Raw genomic sequence first — 23,044 nt, 5'->3', positions numbered from 1 at the left:
TAAGTGTTGATTGAGGCCTCCAGGCATACACTCTATAGTGCAACTGGTCTTCCTTCCCATCTCTTGTGCCATTCCCCTAAGGGATACTATTATCGTCACTATGTTTGAACTACCAACGATAAATAGAGCCTTACCCTTTTGCGTTTGCTTTCTCTTGATGGTGGTCACAGCAGGTTTCCCAACAGGTGAAGTGTCTCACTAGCTCAGATTCAGTTTCAGTGGGAGACAGCGTCTCATACTTGTTGGTTGGGGAACCAGTATAACACCCTGAGTTCTTCCTGGTCCCTCTCTCCCTGTTTAGGCACACCTAGCCCCAACCACTGACCTGCCTCTCATAGTCAAGTGGACAAGCAGTGATAGATCCTACACTTCGTGCAGAGGAGAGATTGATACCACCTGCCTCTTGGGAGTCCTTCCAATGTTCACAGTTCACACTCATTCATAGCAACTTCGTCATTTGACGGTAGTCAAGGTGATTTCCAGTTGTTGACAAATGTCAGCTAACTCATCCCATGTCTGAGAACTGCATTCACAGTGTGGTCTGCCTGCGTAGCTGGGTGGCAACGTGTTTGCCTACCATGCAGTGGGCGAGGGTTCGATTGCTGGCCTGGTTGGAAATTTTCTCCACTCGTGGACTGGGTCTTGTGTTGTCCTCGTCATCCTTTCATCATCATCACTGACATAAAAGTTGCCCAATGTGGTATCACGTGAAATAACACTTGCAACCCGGTGGCTGAAATTCCCCAGATGGGTCCTCCAGACTAACAATGCCATACAGTCATTTCATTCCATTCACAGTGGAGCTGTGTTGTGACTGGTGCATTGCTTTACTGAACGGTAAACAAATAACTTTCAAATAAACTTTTGTTTCTCTTTAATTTCTGGATCTGTTAAGCTAAAAGTATTACTAATTCATTTCAAGAACTAAGGAATTGGTATGCAAATTGAGATTACTATAAAGGCAGCAGAAAAAACACGTGAGAAAAGTTACTAATTTCCTGAAACTTTTTTGAGCTTATAGTTATCTCAGTAAAACAACTTGAAAATAAAATTAATTTATGATAAGTACAGACATCATATGCTCTTATGGAAAGGGAAAGTTATATGTAACATGATATGTTAGTTATAAAATGTGTTAATGCACTATACTCATAACTTCTGAAAATTATCAAAAAATTTACATGTATTCACGTTTATATACACTGAAATGCAAAGTGAACGATTATTTGAATGAGGTTACAACTGCTAAAATTGTATAAAGCACAAATGTTGAGTGCCACTGATGCTACAGCACGAAGTATGTTTTTCGTAGTGCATATCATGACACACTTGTGAGTTTTAAACAATTAACATGAAAAGCATTTTTAATTTTTACACAAATATTTTGAGCCTAAGTTTTTGAAGCGAATTTATGTGACATGTATTTTTACTCAGACACAGAGGGAATACAAGAAGTTGTCCTATGTACATAAATATAAGTAAATAATTGTGCAAGTTGCATGGATTTTGCACTTTGCTGTTTTTGTGACACATCTTGGACTGGTGTGCCGAAGATGAACACTGCAGTATCAGTACATCTCACAAAAAGATGTAAAATGTGGGTCTTCGCAACATACGTCTTCCGATTGGAGTGGATGCTCGAGGAATGTGTGCTCGGTGCACAGGTCAGCGATCCTCCTGTGTGGTGGTTAGATTTGTTTAACTAATACCTCAATGATGAAAATACCTACCCTCATGTTCCCATGCAATCCAAAATTGGACTACTATTTCATCTGAATACCCCATAAATCTGCAAGCTGCATGATTTGACCAACTGGCCGAAAGGAGACTCACAATGAACCCCATCTGAAACTCAGTCAGATGTTGATAACACTGTTTTACATGACTACATGGCACCTCCATGTCCTTTAGTATTCACTCAAAACTTGATACTGTTCACAGCCCTTGTGTACCCTTATTAAACTTGATAACAACATGAACTGAACTCTAGTGGCCATTTTACGTTTCACAGAGAATTGCAACTGTATTTATTTACATACCTATTGATGGTGTGTATGTGTACAAAGTTACATTGACATCCACCATGTTTCTGCATGCTTCACTCTTTTTTGTCAGGCAGCTTAAATAATTTTATTTAGAGCAACAGTCAAATGTAGCAGAGAACAGCTCCCTGAGGCTTCAGCTGGTACAACAATATAACAGTTGCATGCAAAGAGTGAAATAAAATTTAAAAAAAAGTTTTGCACCACACCACATCTCACATAGTTTGTTTGTTTCATTGGAAACAACTTTCTCAGTACTGCTTTGACTATTGGAAATTGCTGTCTACAGCCACCTGTGTGATACTGCAGAAAGTAAAGCTACAATGTTAGTGCAGTTCAGTAGAGTGTACTGTTTGCAATCACGAATGTGGCAAATGGCTTTTGTATTTTGTTTGGTGGGTCAGCTTGCTTTAAAGTATGATTTCAAGCTTAGACTTTCTGTACATTGTAGCTTTACATCAAGAAGCATTGTCACCACTCGAAGTTGGGTGCCAAATTGGTGTACACCACAGTGATGTCATTTGAACATTCAGCGCAGTTTTGTCGAGCAGTTTATTTGTAAATATTCTGCTAATGCACATGGTCTAGAAAAACATTCATTACCACAAGTCAGTCACCTTGCTTGGAACTGAGAGTCATAAGTCTCTACTGAAAAGGGAAAGAATACATTATTTAATATCATCAACTGAATTTCCTATCCAGAGGTCATGAAAAAGTTCCAAACGTTGCAGCATCTGAATTTCAACATTCCTTTCTGCTCAGTGCTCAAGAATGAATATATATTTTTAACCTCTCATTACAGGCTAAGATATTGATTTCAGTGTGAAAAGCTGTACTTTTAAAAGTTTTCTTAGTGAAATGGTCACTTTTATTTCCAAAGAAACACAATCAACTAACCTTATGAAAAAATAACGAGCAAGCAAGGAAAGTAAGCACAAATGTCTAGCCATACATGTATTATTACTCTGAAATTGTAACATGCTGAGAGAAATATCCAAACTCAAAGGAAGCAAGAACTGTTTATTAGAAGTAGTTGAATAAGATTACAGATAAATGGTGTGCACATGCAAGGCCAAGGGGAGATTTCTTGTGTTGACACAGAGAAGGCACTGATGTGAATGAAGTATTGTTTTTGTTATTTAGTATAACTTGTGTAGTAATCTAGGCCATCTGACAACCTGTTGTGGGGGACAGTTTTCCTTGTACATCCTTTTGAAGTAACTGTTTCCTCTTATGTTCAAATAGACAAACTGGAGTACCACTACATTGTAAAATTAAATAGTTGGACAACTTACAGGCAATCAAAGTTCATAAAAAGATAGTGGTTTAAAAGGAGCCTCTGCTCTCATTTTCAATAAGAATTCGGCTACTGAATCCAAATATGACATTCTTCTAGTGACAATGATGCAGTAAAAATGTAGCATCATAACAACAGATCAAAACACTAAGAGTGAAATAAGGTCTCAGAGTAGTTGGCACGTTTTTTAAATGCTGATCAAAAGCAAATGCAATTTTTTCACTATTTCAAAAAGCATTCAGGTGATTTAATGTGTCAACTTGTTATTGTGGATGACATATGTGTTCATTACTTCACACTAGAAATATAGTAACGGCTTACACACCTTGTACAGTTTTATGTGGTGATTGGATGACTGTGTATTTTTATGGGACCCTTGTCCATTTTAATTAGGCAAAGATTTTAAAACATTTTCAGGTTTCTGATTTGTCAACCAGCCACATATGATCAGAAATACCTGACCAGTACTTTCCCGTGGGGAACTTTTTAAACAGTAAAATCTGAGATATTTTAATGTAGTTTACATCCAATTTAATTTCTTCATTTTGTACGTTATTGCAAGTGGACTGCTTTTATAATAGTTTTGTTACACTTGATGCATTTGGAATACTGGAATTAACCACTTGCTTTATATACATTATTTGGCTATGATGAGGATGCTCTTGAATTATAAAACCCAATCCACCACTACAAGCATGATCCATAAACGACTATACAATTATCTTGATGCTGCACCCTGATGATTTTTCCCACAATATATATATATGTGTGTATATGCATGTGGTACACTATTTGGTGTCTTTCCAGTTACTGTTACAGAACCACCTGTTACTGGTCAGGCCTCAGGAACAAAATCTGTGAAAGGTGCAAACAATATGCCTCAGTCAACTGACACAGGAACATGTGCAGAGACCAGCACTAACATTAATAACAATACAGACAACAATAAGGTCGCTGTCTCACCTGAAGCAAACGGAAATACATCCTCATGTGTTATTGAATTCAAAACTGTTTGGTTCAACTTTGCTGCACCTCCGCATGCACCTATTACTCGAAAAATAGACTTTACTAGGTGAGTGAAACAAATAAATCATTTTATTATCTTAATTTTCTCACCTGTTTTTCCATAATTTACATTTTGTTTTTAAAGCTAATCAAGTCACAATAATTTACTTAGTTTTGTGTGAAATTACTCAGACTAGCCATACTGCCTTAAGGAAACACAGGTCATATGAGTGGTGTCAGTTTCAGTGTATTACCATGTCATCATCAGAAGATTTTAATTGTTGCATAGGAGCACATTAGCTGAAGAGGCCTGGGGAAGCACTCGGAATGTAAACAATTTCTATAATAAGTTGCATATGTTATAGGTTCCAGATCAAAATCAAATCAGTCGTTTTTATATAGATTTAATTTTTGCTTCGTCTAGATACTTGTGTACAGATAATTTTCCAAAGTTATATGCTAAATAAATTTCTTCAGAAAATCAGGACACTCAATTTCACAGTCTTTTCTTCAAATAACTTCTATCACAGTTTATTAAACTACTTCATTAAAAAAAAGAATTAATGTTACTATCTGACCAGGATCTTTTGCCAAACAAATGAGTACTAATATTTTCTTTACAAGGTTTGTTTGGAATGAATAATTATTATTTCCTTCTAGAGTTTACACACATACCTGGAATGTTTTGCAAAGTGTGTACCACCTTGATGTAGTTACTGTCTGCTGGCTAAAAAATTGCATTGCCTGCAATTCCTAAGATCTGCCTCAAATGAAAAAAATGGTACTCCATAGTCACAGTATGTGTCACCCGTGCATGAAACAAAAAACAAAGACATTTGCATGACTATATTAAAATGCAAGTCTCATAAATACTTTAAAATATAGAAATAAAAATATTTGCCTGTGGTGTCTCAGGTGGAAAGACTGCAGTGTAACTTAATTTTTGATTATACAAGGTCTCAGTTATTGTATTGAAATCATTAAATGAGGGAACAGGGGCTTACTTCTATCCAATATTGCCCTGCCATATGAGGTGAAGCTTGCTTTCTCTGTCCCATAGCACACTTACGAAAATTGCAAGTAAAAAGTACGTACAGTTTGTTGTGGTTGGCAGGAGAGCCAACACCGTGTTACTAGAGGAGGCTGAAATTCACGCGTTTTAGCTTACGCAGGCTGGCATGAGGTCTGGAACATGACAAGGGAATTAGAATTTAGAAAAACGGACGTAGCTGGTGGAATACTTAATTTTAATCCATTAATGACAAATGTCGCTCGTGACAGTACATGATTCACAATATCAATGGTAACTGAATATGGCGCCTTGCTAGGTCGTAGCAAATAACGTAGCTGTAGGCTATGCTAACTATCGTTTCGGCAAATGAGAGAGTATTTAGTCAGTGAACCATTGCTAGCAAAGCCGGCTGTACAACTGGGGCAAGTGCTAGGAAGTCTGTCTATACCTGCCGTGTGGCAGCGCTCTGTCTGCAATCACTGATGGTGGCGACATGTGGGTCCGACGTATACTACCGGACCGCAGCCGATTTAAAGGCTACCACCTAGCAAGTGTGGTGTCTGGCGGTGACACCACACAGTTCTCTCGTAAATCAGATTTTCTATTTTTACAACAAAGAAGAGGACATGATGTTTCATGAAAGTATATATAGTAAAAATGATGAGCAAGAGTATGTAGCAGAAATCGCAAGTTCATGGCAGAATGCAAGTGTAAATAATGGAATATTAATATATTCCATACATGACCCCCTTTACAACATCTTTCACTACTTAATGTGTAGCCTAGTCCTTCATAGCTGCTTCAGACTTCATGTAGATTATCTCTTCTTTTGTTTGTTTCTTACTTTTGTAGTTGCTTTAATTTTAGCATTGACTGCTCTTCCATCTGTATTTAATGTAATTTCAATTATAATGTTTTGGTATTATATTGCTTTTTATGTAAGTGTTACTGAATTGAATTTCAGATTGGACTGGAATTTATTGAGCACTGCATCACCTGCAATTAATGCATGGATGAACCCAAGCAATCGGTTTGCCATTAGAGTGGTCCATATGGTGCGCAGTATGTATCGCCGCTCGACAGGTGTTGTAGCAAGTCTGATGGCTGATGCCGTAGATGTTCGGGGAATTCATATTCCTGTTAGAGTAAGTTTCTCTTTCCGAATCCTCAACACCTTTTTTAATAAGGGTTTTTTTCCCAGATCATCTAAAAATTTCAAGTTTACCAATTGCTCAAAAATAGGCACTGTGTTTGTCTTTTGAAAATTATATCTTAATTGTGTAAATAATTTTTGTGGACACTTTAGTGTTACAGATATTTCTTTGCTCAGATTCAGTAAAAAATTGTTAGGTGTTTTGATATAAAGCAATTATACTACATGTCTACCTGAGTTAAGTCTCTCGTTGCCAAGATTTTTGTAGAATCTTATGTTCTAAGTAAACTGAAACTCCAGGTGGACCTTAAGTGGGGCGACAGCATAGTACATTTGAAAGAGGCATCCCCTACAGTGCTAAAAATGTCTGGAGCTGCTTTCAGATTTGTCAATCTCGAAACATCACTATTCTGCCATAGACTGTCACACTATACGCAATAATTCCCAAGGAGAATGTCTGATGGCACTATTTCCTTAAATGTAGCTAGTGTTACCTTGCAAGGAAATTATGGAGATGGGTGTTAAAGAACTGCTGAGTGGGATGAAGCAAAGATGATTTGCCGTTATTTTAATGTTCAAGCCAACTGCAACATCAAGTTATATATCAATGAGGGTTTTAAACACACACACACACACACACACACACACACACACACACACACACACACACCATAATGGTGTCCCTTCATCCAGGAGTCAAATGTGATCAACTGAGTAAGACACTGGATTCATATTTGTCCTAACTTGCTTCAGGTGAATGGTGGGATTTTTCCTTTGAGAAGTATATGACTTGAGTTCTTGCCCTGTCCTTCACCAGTCCAAGTTTGTATTCCATCTGTAATGACCTCATTGTCAGAACAACATTAAACACTAAGCTTCTTTCCTTAAGCCTGACCCTCAGCAGTATTTCGTCCACTGTAAGGAAACATAGATGTTGAAACTGTATCTGTTTCTATTCTTAAAGTGACAACAGAACAATTGCAGTTGATCTTCAAATGACTGTAAGATTGACTGAAAAGATAAGTTTACAAGTTTTCACAGAAAAAATGATTTTTGTAGATTTTAGTATTTCATGCCATGTTATTAACTAACCAGAGTACAAAAATTATAATCACTATTTTAAATCTGAACAAATTTGCGTGGTCTGGTTCTAAAATTTGATAACAGTTGTGTCTCCTATTGCAAAGTATTCATAAAGTCACTCGTTGAGTTTACTAGTGTTATTTACCGATCAATGAGTGATTCCTGTTTCAGAATAAGAGGTGCTGTTGGTCATGAAGACATTAGGCTGTCAATATGTGTTTACCAGACCATCCCTGTTGTGAGTCTGCCTGCAAAGGCTAACTGATTAGGATTTGGAACATAGTGAAATCTTATAGCATAATAATAGTCACCAACATTCAGTGTAGTCACTTGTCCAAACATCTAATATATGTTTGTGAATGTAATACACATGATTAAGCCTTTGATATAATTTCTAAAGAACATTTTGTGGAACTATGTTGGTTAAATTGAAAGATAATGAGCCAGGAATTGGCAGGTTGTCACTCTAGTACCAGTGCAGATTCCCACTCTCTCAGATACATTAACCGTTTATTGCGCCAAACAGTGTACAATCCTGTAGTTTTCCATTGCAGGTAAATCATATTTTAAACAAACTGTCTCTTCATGCAGTACTCACTGACAGTGGTGCTGCAAGTGTCTTTAATTGAAGTTATCATCATTGTTAATGATTAAAGTAAATTATTTTTGCTATACAGAGTCGTTATGGGCGTTACACACCATTGTCAAAGACATTGCAGGAAGATCCATCCTGTCAGCTTTGTAATGTTCTGCAGAAGTACGTACTACAGACAGATTTGACAAGCATAGAAGCCAGTCTTCGGGAAAATGAACTGCCTAACCTTTCTACACTACGGCAAGTGAGTTCACCATTCTCACATATATAGAATTTCACATTTTAATGAGTATAATAGTGATGTTTCATCAATAGTTTTAGATAATTTGTGTGTTTTGATTCTGAATTCAAAATCTTTTTGATGGTCTGAAGTATATAAATAAAAATAATTAAACTGAGGCACTGAGAACCATAAAAACCCAAATCACAGACACGAAAGTTTTGAGAGAAAGAAGTGTTTGTAAAAATCAAATTTGTAGGCAAACCATCGCCGTCATAGGTCTGACTTCAAGTCTCAACATCTTATATTTCCTATGAAAAAGTAATGTACCCACTTCATGTCATGAAATTTTAATTAACATTTAGAATTATTATATATATTCTTATGACAGTAGTGTCTTTTTGACAGTTGTCAGGTTTCTAATTAATGTGAAAATACTGGGTATCACATGAAAAACCACCAACAAGTAACAGTCTGCTCATTGTCACCTGCCATCTATTGTTTTGAAACTGTTATGACTCGTTTTGTATTGTCAGTATTTCTTTATCATTTAATTATGTAGTGTTGTCTGTTTGTTTTTGTATGTGCCCATGATGGGCAGCAATTCGTATGTAATGGGAAACAGTCTGTACTCGGAGCTGCTTTTTTGTGCATATCCCTATAGAATCAGAACATAGAAAACAGATACTAAATGCACCACACACACAACTATGACCTATTCCAACACTTCATGATCCTCATTATCATCATTTTCATTAAGTACAATCTGTGGCTAGCGGTATTTATAAAATTGTCTTTCCATTAACTCTAGTTTTTTAAGTCTTTGTATTTCAAGGCTGATATGTGGCTGCCACCTACACATATGGGCACTAGATTTTACAAGGCATTTACATATTGTGAGGAACTGTCAAAATCTGGTCTCCCTTATTGTTACTTGCAGAAAATCATTGTCTCCCATGACTCTAATGAAGAATGTGTAATTTTAAACAACAGTCCCAGGCAACCTGTTGAAAACCCCATCATTGTAAACTTTCTGAAATCTACATTGTTACCATGTACACCAACTTTTGATTTGGAATTCATTTTTGTAATACTGTTAAAGGTTCTGAAATTCTCAGCATCCATTTCACAGACTACAATAGGCTTAGGTAGTCATGATTTCTGTATAATGTGACACCAACCAACAGGCAAGAAAAATGAAACAGTTTTCCTCTTCATTTTTTTCTTTTTGGTCAAAGTCAGCATCAAATGTCAGAATTGTGTGGCCGGGAACTAAAAATTTGTGAGTTTCTCCTCAAATTGTCCAGACTGGAAAAAAAGACTTGCTTTTAAGTGCAGTTGCATGAGTAGGAATAAAATGATAATGTGTTAATTAATGTTAACTTCCAACTTCAGCAGCTGCTCAAACAAACACTCTGCCAATATACCTCCAGTTGTGAAGTACTGCTGTGTACGTGATGTAGACAGTAAAATATGATAACTATTGAGTGGGCCGGCGGAGTGGCCGAGCGGTTCTAGGCGCTACAGTCTGGAGCCGGGCGACCGCTATGGAAATACTGTCTTTACGACTTATCTTAGAAGCTAGATTAAGGAAAGGCAAACCTACTTTTCTAGCATTTGTAGACTTAGAGAAAGCTTTTGACAATGTTGACTGGAATACTCTCTTTCAAATTCTAAAGATGGCAGGGGTAAAATACAGGGAGCGAAAGGCTATTTACAACTTGTACAGAAAGCAGATAGCAGTTATAAGAGTCAAGGGACATGAAAGGGAAGCAGCGATTGGGCAGGGAGTGAGACAGGGTTGTAGCCTCTACCCGATGTTATTCAATCCGTATATTGAGCAAGCAGTAAAGGAAACAAACGAAAAATTCAGGGTAGGCATTAAAATCCATGGAGAAGAAATAAACGTTTTGAGGTTCGCTGATGACATTGTAATTCTTTCAGAGACAGCAAAGGTCTTGGAAGAGCAGTTGAACGGAATGGTCAGTGTCTTGAAAGGAGGATATAAGATGAACATAAACAAAAGCAAAATGAGGATAATGGAATGTAGTTGAATTAAGTTGGGTGATGCTGAGGGAATTAGATTAGGAAATGAGACACTTAAAGTAGTAAAGGAGTTTTTCTATTTGTGGAGCAAAATAACTGATGATGGTCGAAGTAGAGAGGATATAAAATGTAGACTGGCAATGGGAAGGAAAGCATTTCTGAAGAAGAGAAATTTGTTAACATCGAGTATAGATTTAAGTGTCAGGAAGTCGTTTCTGAAAGTATTTGCATGGAGTGTAGCCATGTATGGAAGTGAAACATGGACAATAAATAGTTTGGACAAGTAGAAAATAGAAGCTTTCGAAATGTGGTGCTACAGAAGATTGCTGAAGATTAGATGGGTAGATCACATAACTAATGAGGAGGTATTGAATAGAATTGGGGAGAAGAGGAGTTCGTGGCACAACTTGACAAGAAGAAGGGACCGGTTGGTAGGACATGTTCCGAGGCATCAATGGATTACAAATTTAGCATTGGAGGGCAACATGGAGGGAAAAAAATCGTAGAGGGAGACCAAGAGAAGAATGCACTAAGCAGATTCAGAAGGATGTAGGTTGCAGTAAGTACTGGGAGGTGAAGAAGCTTGCACAGGATAGAGTAGCATGGAGAGCTGCATCAAACCAGTCTCAGGACTGAAGACCACAATAACAACAACGTGTCTAGGGACTTACTAATCTACTAAATTGCTGAAAAGTTGAAAAGATCCCGTATATACCAAAAGCTATGTAAAAAAAAGCTTTTGTCTTACTGAGAGAGGTAATGGTGGCACCACATCAGCATCTGAAGATAACAATACCTAGTGGAGAAACTAGGTGTCTAGTGTACTGAAATACAGAAGACGGTTGACATTGTTGCATAGTAACTACAGTAGGTTCCAAGCTTATACATAAAAAGTGTACGAAGTTGATCTTTACATCTCTTAAAATGATAGTGAATGTTTCTATTTAAAATCATTTACTTCTTAATACAGGAGTCTCAAAAATCGCCGTGTAATTATTGTTCTTTTAAAACATATATTTTAAATAATTACTTCATGGATGGATGTCATATTCTCTCTCTACACTTCTATCTTACTTTGTACAAGTCTGTGTTGCATAAACCATATAATCTTAACTTTTCTCTTCTATCCTTATTATCTCATTGATGGCAGCCACCAACAGAAACATAACTCTTGTACCTGTGTTGCAAGGTGCTTCAACTTGGTAGCACACAGAAATAGATTCTGTCACTGCTAGCTTTCAAAACATCTAGCTGCTTCTTCAGGGAGAAAAGAGGCACTGGTTGGTGGAGGTTGAAATAATTGATTCTTGAATATTTTTCAAGGTCAAGATGATACGTGCTTGAAGAATTGAGTTAGTCCCCACCTGATTTCCTGTTTTAAGATTTTTCATCTTATTTGATTAAATACATAGAAACTTCAATGTACATCTAACTGTGTTATTAAATATGATATTGACTGAAGGAGAGGGAAAGACGAAAGGATGTGGGTTTTAAGGGCGAGGGTAAGGAGTCATTCCAATCCCGGGAGCGGAAAGACTTACCTTAGGGGGAAAAATGGACAGGTGTACACTCGCACACACACACATATCCATCCGCACATACACAGACACAAGCAGACAAGCAGCAGATAAATGTCTACTTGTGTCTGTGTATGTGCGGATGGATATGTGTGTGTGCGTCCGAGTGTACACCTGTCCTTTTTTCCCCCCTAAGGTGAGTCTTTCCGCTCCCGGGATTGGAATGACTCCTTACCCTATCCCTTAAAACCCACATCCTTTCGTCTTTCCCTCTCCTTCCCTCTTTCCTGAAGAAGCAACCATCAGTTGTAAAAGCTAGAAATTCTGTGTGTGCGTGTGTGTTTGCGTGTTTTATTTATTGTGCCTATCTACCGGCGCTTTCCCGCTTGGTAAGTCTTGGAATCTTTGTTTTTAATATATTTTTCCCATGTGGAAGTTTCTTTCTATTTTATTTAAATATGGTATTGTTTATATAAAGTTTTAAGAGTACAAAGCAACATCACAGTGTGTGCTTGTGTGTGTGTGTTATAAAACATTAAAATAATAGAAATTTGTTTCTGTCATTAAACACTTATTGTCCAAGTAATTTAAATGCATTGTTTTTGTTTTATTTGTATTCAAGGGTGTCATTGTCTTGAGCCGCCAGTGGAAGAATGTGCTGTACACACCTTTGCTTCTGGAACACAATTATAAAACAAAATATGTGAAGCCTCTCAATGTAACTTTCACTGTACCCGAACCTGATGAGGTAAGATATGGTGCTTATGATTTACTTACATTAAAATACCATCCTAATTCAGTTCTAGAAATATTAGTATTGTGTCAATTTACAATGGCCTTTGTGTTGTATAATGTGGAGAGCCTAAATGTCAAGTAAATCATGAACTATTGACTTAATCTGTTGGTGGACTGCTTTAGCAAGTGTCAAATGGTACCAGAGGCTTTAATAGGAAATATGAAGCTAATAAATAACATTGATGAGAGAATTTTATGCAGGTGAGACTAAATTTCTATTCACTGTGTTCTACAGTATCAAAGACAAGCAGGGATGAAGATAATGTTGAGTAAGTTAGGAAGGAAGACCCTCAGTAAAAAGATTTAAACTGAACTAGTAAGAAATAGACAGCTTGTTTATTTGGGGGATACATTGTGGTTTGCAGGAATGTGGAATGACTTTTAGAAAGATGACTCATTCTTCAAAAATTCAAAAGAAAAAGAAAAAAGTTGAACTTGCTTGTCTGAAAGCAAAAAATTATAGATTATTTATTACGCCCTAAAAATATGAATGTGCATAAATATGAAAGTGCTGCAGTGTGGCATCACCTTATTGCTTAATCTGTTGATGAAACCCTTTTCTCTGGCTGTAGGTGACAATGTATTGGGTTGGTCCATAAGTGTGTAGTGTTTTTCTATAAGTTTAATAAATACAACAAGTACACATAACAGAGATTGTAGTCATCTATAATATATCTCCTTTACCATTTACAACAGTCTGGGATGACTTTTTGATTCTGTGACTGTTAAAATCCTGTGGTTTTGGAATGAAATACTCGTCAAGCCATGTTCGGACCACATTTTCATCAGTAGAGGAAGTTCCTTGAAGAAGGTTGTGCAATGAAGAGTGGAAAAGGTGAAAATCTGAGGGCTTAAGATCGGGTGAATACGGTGGGTGTGAAATAAAATCTCAACTCAGCTCCTGTGTAGTGTTTTTTGTCAGTCTAGCAGAATGCGAGCAGGCATTATCGTGGAGTAGCGTCACTTCATGCAGTCTTCCTGGTTGTCATTTTTGGATTGTATCTGCTGTTCATCCCAGTTGTTGACAGCCATGATGGTTACACCTTGGGAAAGCAATATGTAGAACACCACATCATTACTACTCCACCTGATGCATAACATTATCTTTTGTGCATGCACACAGGTCTTCATATGAGGAGCTGTTGCTTTGTTTGGGCTCAACCACTTCTTTCTTTTCCTTTGTTAGCATAAAGACACCATTCCTCAACACCAGTAACGATACAGGATAGCACTCTTCAGCGTTGCTCATGAGCTAATTTATGATGAGAAAGCAGAGATTTGCATGTGCCCACCCGCAGATTTTTATGATTTTAGCTTAGAGCACGCAGTACCCATATATGTAGTTTTTGAACATTTCCCATTGCCTGCAAATCCCACCTGATGGCGGACACTTCACATTTCATCGCATTGACACTGATGTGGATTGTTTTGTGGGTTAATGCAGTTAAACGGTCTTTATCAAACCCTGAAGATCTTCCTGAACGGAGAAAACCATGTTCACACCATGGTCTGTCCAGCGGCATTATCCGAATACCTAGCAAAGAGTTCCTGGCTGCCTCTGCTACTGTCGCCCATCTGTTGGACTCAAACAAAAGAATATATCTGAAATGTTCCGATTTCTCCACTTGGCACTCCATTTTTCTTGCGTTCACAGCTCTACTCACTATCTCCGAATGACAAAATGACAAAGTGTAAACTCACAAATAGCAACAGCGAACTACAAATAAAAAAGACAGTTGGCAAATAAACCCATAGCAACCAGAATGTCAACATACAAAACAAAAACTCTATGAAGTTATGCACCTACCTAATATATCCAAGTACCTTTCCTTACACAATGATTTGGAGAAATGAGGGAGGAGACTTGTAACTCATTAAAATTTGATTACTTTGTGTACAGTAATTGTTAAATATTCTGCAGTAGTGTACTGAATTCAAAATTTATTTCAACGCAGCATAAAAATGTATTGTAATAAAAACATCTTGATAACAGTTATATGTCATACAAATACCTTCTGTGCCACTACTATATGTTCACCACATCACATAACAACATAGGTCCATCACAGATTTATGATGTATGTCAATAGGTCTGCCATTTGCAAATGTTATGGTTATTGATGTACACCATACACTGTAACTAACTGTGTTAATATATTATATGGAGAATACATGACAGCGGTACAGAAGCTTTTGATCTAAATTTTCTTGGCAAAGACAACTATTAACTTTGACATTACTTTCGTGTGTTACTATGTTCAAGGTGTTTTTGTTATAAAATGTTTTTAAGTCAGATTGCAAATGAAACTTCCTACTGAAACTAGTTATCAATAAAGCATTATTCACTAAAAGTGGGTTATGGTGGTAACATGGATTTCTTTAAATTATGGCTAAAGGTTTTCTATAATTCCACCTTACCACTAGCTAAAAAGCCAATAATCCTATCTTGCTTATGTATTGAGATACAGGTATGAATTATGAATCATGAACTTCTTATAGGCATGACATGAATTCATTTTCTGTCACCTCTTGGTAAAGCAGTTTCATAATTTAAGAATGAAAACACAAAATGGCGAATGTTTCACCTCTTTTTACATTGCTGGGAGGTGACTCATTAGCTTGCAAAAGCTAATGGTTACAATTCAGTGCTAGTAACATATAGAAAACCACCAGATTAACTCAATAAGTATTAATTGCATTTATGATGTAATGCTGTGATACTACCTATGAAACAGGTAATTGTAGACAGTAATAAAATAAAAATCTCTTTGAGAGTGGCTTTTGTGAACATTGAATTGTTATTCCCTTTCACACTTCTGACATGTTGCTACTGCAAGAGTCACTCTGAATGTTTTGGATTGTTACAAATTTTAGGAATAGTCATCTTCTGTATTGTATTCTATATGGCATTCTGTTGGTATTAGACTTGTAGCTGCAAGGAAATCATTTCTGTGTGAAAGCCTTTTTTGCTGTTTTTCTATGATAAAATGCACCCAAAACTTTCATGAATTTGATGCTACTTCACTTAATTCAACAACTGCTTAAATACATATTGAATTGAATTGAACTTTATTTGATCCTGTAAGATTACATTGTGTACAGTAAATGTACGTGTAATATAGGACATGTCAAAGTGTTAACATTTCTTATCACTTATTTTTCTACACCTTTAGCTTACATTTTTACGTTACTGATAATAAGTAACAATATATACAAATTTAATGGCATAAGTATTCTGCAACACTGTAAAACTCTTTTTCAATGAGATAGTCTGTAAGTTTCTTTGGAAAGTCATTGTGAAGTACACTATCTTTCAGGGTTTTGGGCAGACTTCTCAGTAGTCTGATACCAAAGTATTGGGGTCCTTTTTCTAGCATTGCCAGTCAGTGGGGTGTGTACACTAGCATTTGTAATCCAGTCCTCACTACCTTTTGTGATGTACATTATTCTTTTTGTATATATACAACGATGAAAAAGTTAAGATATTTAAATTCTTGAAACAGTTTCTACATGTTTCAGAGGTCTTTCTTCTTAAAATGGTCATAATTGCTTTTTTGGTAATGTGGGCACTCGTTTTGTCTCTTGTTTGTTTGAATTTCCCCACACAGTCACACTATACTGTAAGTATGGTTCGAAAAGTCCATGATACACTGTACACAGAAGGTTCTTGTCTGAATACTGTGATAGCTGCATCATTAAGAATATGACAGAGCTCAGTTTCTTACAGACATTATTAATATGTTTTTTCCATTTCAGTTCATTATCCACAAGAATACCTAAGAATCTAGCAGATTCTACTTCTTCCAGCCTTGTTCCATCAACCTCTGAATCCATGTTTACAGCCTTCTCCTTGTTTTTAAATATCCTTTTTTTGATTTATAATCAGTTCATTTTCCAACAACATTTGCAGATTTGTTTTTAAACACTGCATACATAGTCTTTTTTTAGATTTATAACCTGTTCTTTTTCCAACAGCCATTGAGCTGTGACATTTGCAGATATGTATGCTCTTCTCTCAAGCTGTTCCATATTTTGGTCACTATTTAGTATTGTCATGTCATCAGCATACAATATTTTCTTTTCTTCCTCCTCAACACCTATATCATTAACAAATACATTAAATAACAATGGCCCCATTACCGAACCCTGCGGCACTCCATATTTGATGGATTTGGTTTCTGATTGGTACGAGTTTTCTAATGATACATACTGCTTGCGGTTGCACAAGTATGATTTTATCCATTCACCTGGTTGCCCCCGAATGCCATAGTTGCTTAATTTTTGTATCAGCATTTCATGGTCAATGGTGTCAAATGCCTTTGAAAGATCCAGAAACATTGCAGACACAACCTTCTTCTCATACAAGGACTGTAAAATGTATTCTGTTAGACTGACAATTGCTGATTCTGTAGATTTACCCTTTCTGAAACCATGTTGTATGGGCATGAGAATGTTATGTTTGTCCAAATAGTTAACTAATCTGGTATACATAAGCATTTCTAGGATTTTTGAGAAACCTGATATCAGTGAAACTGGTCTGTAGTTGTTGGGATCATCCCTACACCCTTTCTTGTACACTGGCACTACCTTCGTTATCTTCAGTTTTTCTGGAAAAATTGCATCTCTGAAAGAACAGTTTGCTATGTTCTTCAGTGGTGTTATTATCTCCTCACATACCAGCTTTATTACATGATTTGAAATTTCATCATCACCAGCTGATTTCTTGGACTTCAGTTTCTGTATAGTTTTCCGTAATTCATCTTCTGTGACTGGTCGTCAGAACATAGTACTGCATGATCTTTTTGGTACCTTAATATCCTTCTGTTTTTGACTATTTCTTTCCAATTTTAGGTTTTCTACTACACTGATATAGTTATTATTCAGTATGTTTGCTATTTCCATACCATCTGTGACCACTGTGTTGTCTATTTTAATTGACCTAATACCTTCTTCTTTGTTTGACCCATCTTTTTCCTTTCTTTCAGCATTGATTACATTCCAAGTTACCTTTGCCTTGTTTTTTGAGTTCGCTAAAGTGGTGTCAATTGCTCTTGCTTTCGCTTCTCTTATTGTTTTTCTATACTTCTTTTTTAACATTTTATAGTTTTCAGCTTCGCCCATCCATCTCACGTCCTGAAGCTTCCTTCGCTGTTCTAGTATTTCACTGGTAATCCACTGTGTTTGATCTTGCTGCCTTTCTTGTCTCTTTACTTTGGGAAATGCTACATTAAAATGGTACTTAATTGTTGAAATAAATGCATCATATTTTTCATTTACACTCTGGGCCTGTAGGGTTTCACTCCAGGTTTCCTTACTTAACATTGTTCTAAAGATGTTGATATTTTGTTCACTGATGATCCTAATTTCTTTGGTTTTTTGTTTTGGTTCTGATACTGAGTCATTACTTCTGCAAAAGCTGATTGGTTGTCCATGATGATCAGATATTTCTGTATGAGCAGCATTTGACTCATAGTTACACATATTAGTAATTATGTTGTCAATAACTGTCTCACTTTGTGAAGTCATTCTTCTTGGTGCAGTTATTGTTACTTTCATGTTATGCTGTATTAACAATTCTTCAAAATCCTGTCTTATTTTTGTGTCTTTTCCCCTGTCAATGTTGAAGTCTCCACATATAATAAGATTTCTCTTCATGTTCATTCTCAATAAGCTAGCAATTTTTTTTTAGAAAGATGCTAATATTGCCACATGGTGACCTGTACACACAAAACACTCTAAAATCCTCTGCCACTATACCAGTAACTTCAAAGTCTTTTTCTCTAGCTATGGGCAATGGAGCAGCTTCACTGTTTACATTCTGTAGTAGAGTACTTGTTTTAATATATTTACAAACGCCACCACCCTTATATTTAGATCTGCAGAAGTAACTAGCTAGTTTGTAGTCCTTTATTGCCACATTATGTATTTTACTTTCAGTTAGTCCATGTTCACTTATGCATAATATATCTGGTTTTACTCCACTCAGGAGTACTTCTGCTTCTAATTTTTTGTTACCAAGGTATTGAATATTTTGATGAAGTACTTTTATGTAATTTTTCTTTTGTTGGTTTACATGTTGTGAGCTGTATTCTGGGGCAAATTCTTTAGTATCATCTTTTTTTTGTATGGTGCTTATATTTTTCTTTTCCAGCTGGAGTGTATGATTTTTCACCCCCTTCAGGCCATATTAGTTTCCCTTGCATCTAATGATTTTGCAGACATCTGCAAACATTCTGCTGAATGTTACAGACCCCAGTCTATTTAAATGCAAGGCATCCTTCGCTAGTGAGTTTTCACATAGGAATTTGTTTGGGTCTATAAAAATTGCCCCAAGACGATCACATTGTTCTTTAAGAGCACAGTTTATTTTGTCGATATATTTTTCACTCACCGACCTGTTTATGATTCCACTAAGTATCAGTCGAGATCCTGCATGCATATTTCTTGCAGAACGGATCATGTTTCTTGTTTCGCTTGCCATTTCTTCCTCACTGCTGCTCCTTAACGAATTCGTTCCAACATGTATAAACACCCCGTTATAGTTATGTCTCGTTTCAGAATCTGGTTCTGTAGTATCTTGTCTTGCATTTACCATATTTTTTAAATGTTCACCAAGTTGATGCGTTCTAATACCAGGTCGTACGTCGATCTTGCAATTGGGGACAGCGATATTCTTCAGCAGCGAATCGCCAATTATTAAAAAGTCACTTTCCTTTTGTTGTGTATTTGTCGGCTTGTATTACCTTTTGCTGTATGTCACCACTTTCCATTTATATTTATCTTCCGGTTTTTGGCTTACTGAGTTTACCGAGATATCAACGGGAACACTCGAAATGTTGTTTTTAAAGTATGATCAGTCATTCGTATTTTCATGATCTTCTTGCTTTTCCGTTTGATGACTTTTACACACGCAGGACTTCTTTTCTTGTATTAATGTATCGTTTTCTTTCTTGATGGTCGAAAGTTCGGTTTTTAATGCCTCAATGTCACTTCGTAGTAACTTTATAATTTCGTTTTTTGTATCAACTGCACTTACAAGATCGTCCATTCCGTCATGTAAACAACCATGACATGTCCAATCATCGCTGACGAACTTTAGATTTACTTTCGTGCACTTTTTGTGTAACCAGAAGTTGCATTTGATACACAGAATACCCTTCATCACACGCTTTTTACATTCTCTACACGAAGAACTGTTCATTTTTTGCCTTTTTGATGATAGAGAAGCATCACTACACTTTCCTGTCGGCGCCATCTTGCCATCATGGTATATGCCATTAGATCCACCTTCTCTATCTTCCCTTACCAGTTTCGTTCTAGTCCTCTGACCTAAACCACCTACTTTCCACTTTTTATTAAAAATGAAACTCCTCCAGCTGCACTTAAGATTTCATATTTATTTGGCTTCTAGTTTCGATTTTGCGTCAATGCCATTTGCAGGCCCGTACACTTTGATGATATCATTTGTGTGTGGCTGAGTGCTGGAAGTCTGCGGTGAGACCAATACGTGCTCCACATGGATGGCGGGCAATAACTGCATATGTATGCATAATTCACAGTACTGAGGATCATGCTGCATGCTTAATTAAATTTTGATTTTTTCTTCCAGCATCAATACCTTGAAGATTCACATACCTGAACCGTATCTTCACTACCCTTACTTTGTCATTTCTCACTTTCAGGTTTTTAAATCATATGAATTGGCAGCCTCAACATTTCATTACAGAAACTTTACTCATAGTTTTTATTGAAAACATTGTCCCATTGAAAACCTCAAGAGTAACAGGAACTCACTAGCATGTACGTTAGTGGTAGGCTTTATGGTGTTACAAAATTTTTTCTTGACCACAGGTGGTGCATGTTTGTTACACTTTGCCAATGCATAAGTTGTACAAGGGTACAAATATTGGCATATTGTGAACAGTGCCTTACAGTCTGGTAAATTTCAGACAGCAATGTGTCTCTACAATAACTTGTACCACTTTCAAGGTCCATTACTACATTGTTCAAATGAAGTGCAGAAAATTGATCTGTTTAGACATGCAGAAACTGGTCTGAAGAGTTGTTGGAGCAAATGACCAGAGCACTATAAGAGGCTGCCAGCAAATTTGGGCTAAACATAAATGAAGCGAAGACAGAGTACCTTGTTATGATGCTTGTCATAGTCAGACTGCTGGTCATCTACAATCACTGCAGTGGGAGGCCAGTCCTACAAGAGAGTGCATGAATTTAAATACCTAGGGGCACTTTTCACTGAGAACTCATCATGTGAAGCAGAGATCAATACCAGAATATAAGCAGGAAACCGATTTTACCACGGCCTAGCACAACTGCTTCGGTACAGGTATCTCTCCAGACAGTTCAAGATTCAACTATACAAAACCCTGATCTAGCCTGTTGTTCTATGTATATGGCTACGAGACATGGAGTATCTGGAAACAAGACTTCCAAAAGCTCCTCGTTTGTGAGCGAAAAGTGCTCCGGAAGATATTTGACCCAGTTCTGGATGCAGACACAGGGGATTGAAGGATCAGATAAACCAAGATCTTGAGAAAGTATAGCAGCAGCCCAACATATCAGGAACTATCAAAACCAAACGAATGCAGTGGGCCGACCATGTTGTCCAGATGGAAGATCACAGATGGCCTTGGAAGCCTACAGGAAAGAGACCCAAGAAGTGTTGGAGGGATGGCCTCCATGAAGATTTAAACCAAGTATCAGTAGATATGTATGGATGGTGGATAGCAGCAATGGGCAGAATACAATGGAGGAGAAAACTTGTAGCAGTGTGCGGTCCACTGGGCCTGATCACGTAGTACTAGAAGAAGAAGGAGAAGGAGAAGCACCATATATCTTCTTTTGATCATTGTCTGGAAACACCAGAAATTAAAGCATTGTCTCATCTCTCCTTGAATTGTTTCCATATTGTCATGTGTTATTGACATCAATGGAGGAATTTTCTGTCAAAATCACCCACTGAGTTCATAACATAATGTTATATCAGTTGCGATGAAATGACATATTTCTGTGCCCTGTTTCATGTTTTATCTTTTGAAATGTTTCTTCCTACTTTTCCTATTTCGGTGTTGCTTGGTAACACAATTCATTAGTCAACTTTAAAATTTTCGTAGATCAGTTCTTCAAAGTATTTGCAATTTATTTATATGGTGAAAGGGCCCTGCTAATATCACTTTTAGAACACATTACTCACCTTCGTCATGTAAACTTTCTGATTTATTACTGTCGGTATGTTTCCACCTTCCTCGGGTCTCACATTACTTTGTATGTGCCTTAGTATTTTCGTGCTGTGATGGCACTTAAATTATTAATTATCCTAAAATACTATATTCCGAGTGTGATAGCTTTCGCCAACAACTTTTCTTTAACATTTTGTCGTATGACACTGTTTTATATTATTACCTCTTCTCATAGACAATGCAATTCTTCTTTCTCGATGTCCTTCTTCACTTCTTAAGATACTCAACATGCCCATGTTCACACATCACCTTCTTCATGGACTTGGTACATGCACTGTAGAGTTCCTGTTCTGTTCCCTGCAACATGAAATCAGTTGTCTTATGGTCTTCTCAGTTTTTAGGCAAATATCTCAAAAATACACATAAAAAGTAAGTAGGATGTGCTTCCCCCATCTGGTTTAAACTTCAGAAATTGTTTTGACAGAGTCATTCCTGTCCCTAGTTATAGTTCTTTCAACCATTTGTCCGGACTATAGTCACTAGGTACATTAGTTTTTCTCTTTAAGTCTTGTTGTATCTTCCTGCTGATTACTAGCAGATTTGCCCGTAGAATTGGGTGTAGTGTTAGAGGAATCAACCCCCACCCTTACTTTTTGTCCTACGAATTCCTACCAGCCCTCCAAACTAGGTAGTCTAGTATATGGACTCAAAATTTCTTTAAATGCGCTGCCTTATTTTCATGTATCAACTCTTTCCTTAGTATCTGGGATTTCTTTATCGATTATTTTTAAATCATTTTAATTTTGTTAAGATGTTTGTCTACTTCCTTACATTCGAAATCACATTCCGCATTTATTTCAGTTTGTTAATCCTTAGGCAAATTGTTTATGACATTTTCAAAAGAAGTAATCCTAGTACCTTGTGTCTTAATCACATTTATTGTTATATCTAGTTTATTACTTACTTTCCCCGCCTTTTGCCTTGAGCAGCTCACCGAATTTTGCATCTAGATATGTCATATCGACACCCTTTGCTTCAGTTGCCATTTTAAGGATTTTGACTGGCGAAGACTACTAGCAAAA

General features: G+C 36.8%; 1 protein-coding gene across 12 annotated transcripts in view; it reads left to right on the top strand.

The window, feature by feature from the left end:
- LOC126336925 (transmembrane protein KIAA1109 homolog) overlaps positions 1–23,044 on the top strand; it is a 468,521-nt gene that overhangs the window by 215,376 nt on the left and 230,101 nt on the right. For all 12 annotated transcript variants that reach the window (XM_050001082.1, XM_050001080.1, XM_050001090.1 and 9 more), the window contains 4 exons: positions 4,147–4,411; positions 6,321–6,501; positions 8,270–8,431; positions 12,593–12,718. In XM_050001082.1, coding sequence (XP_049857039.1) covers positions 4,147–4,411; positions 6,321–6,501; positions 8,270–8,431; positions 12,593–12,718 — 734 coding nt within the window. The remainder of the gene's footprint in view (positions 1–4,146; positions 4,412–6,320; positions 6,502–8,269; positions 8,432–12,592; positions 12,719–23,044) is intronic.

The sequence above is a fragment of the Schistocerca gregaria genome, chromosome 2 (assembly GCF_023897955.1).
Source record: "Schistocerca gregaria isolate iqSchGreg1 chromosome 2, iqSchGreg1.2, whole genome shotgun sequence".
NCBI lineage: Eukaryota > Metazoa > Arthropoda > Insecta > Orthoptera > Acrididae > Schistocerca > Schistocerca gregaria.
This window is presented reverse-complemented; position numbering and strand designations above follow the sequence as displayed.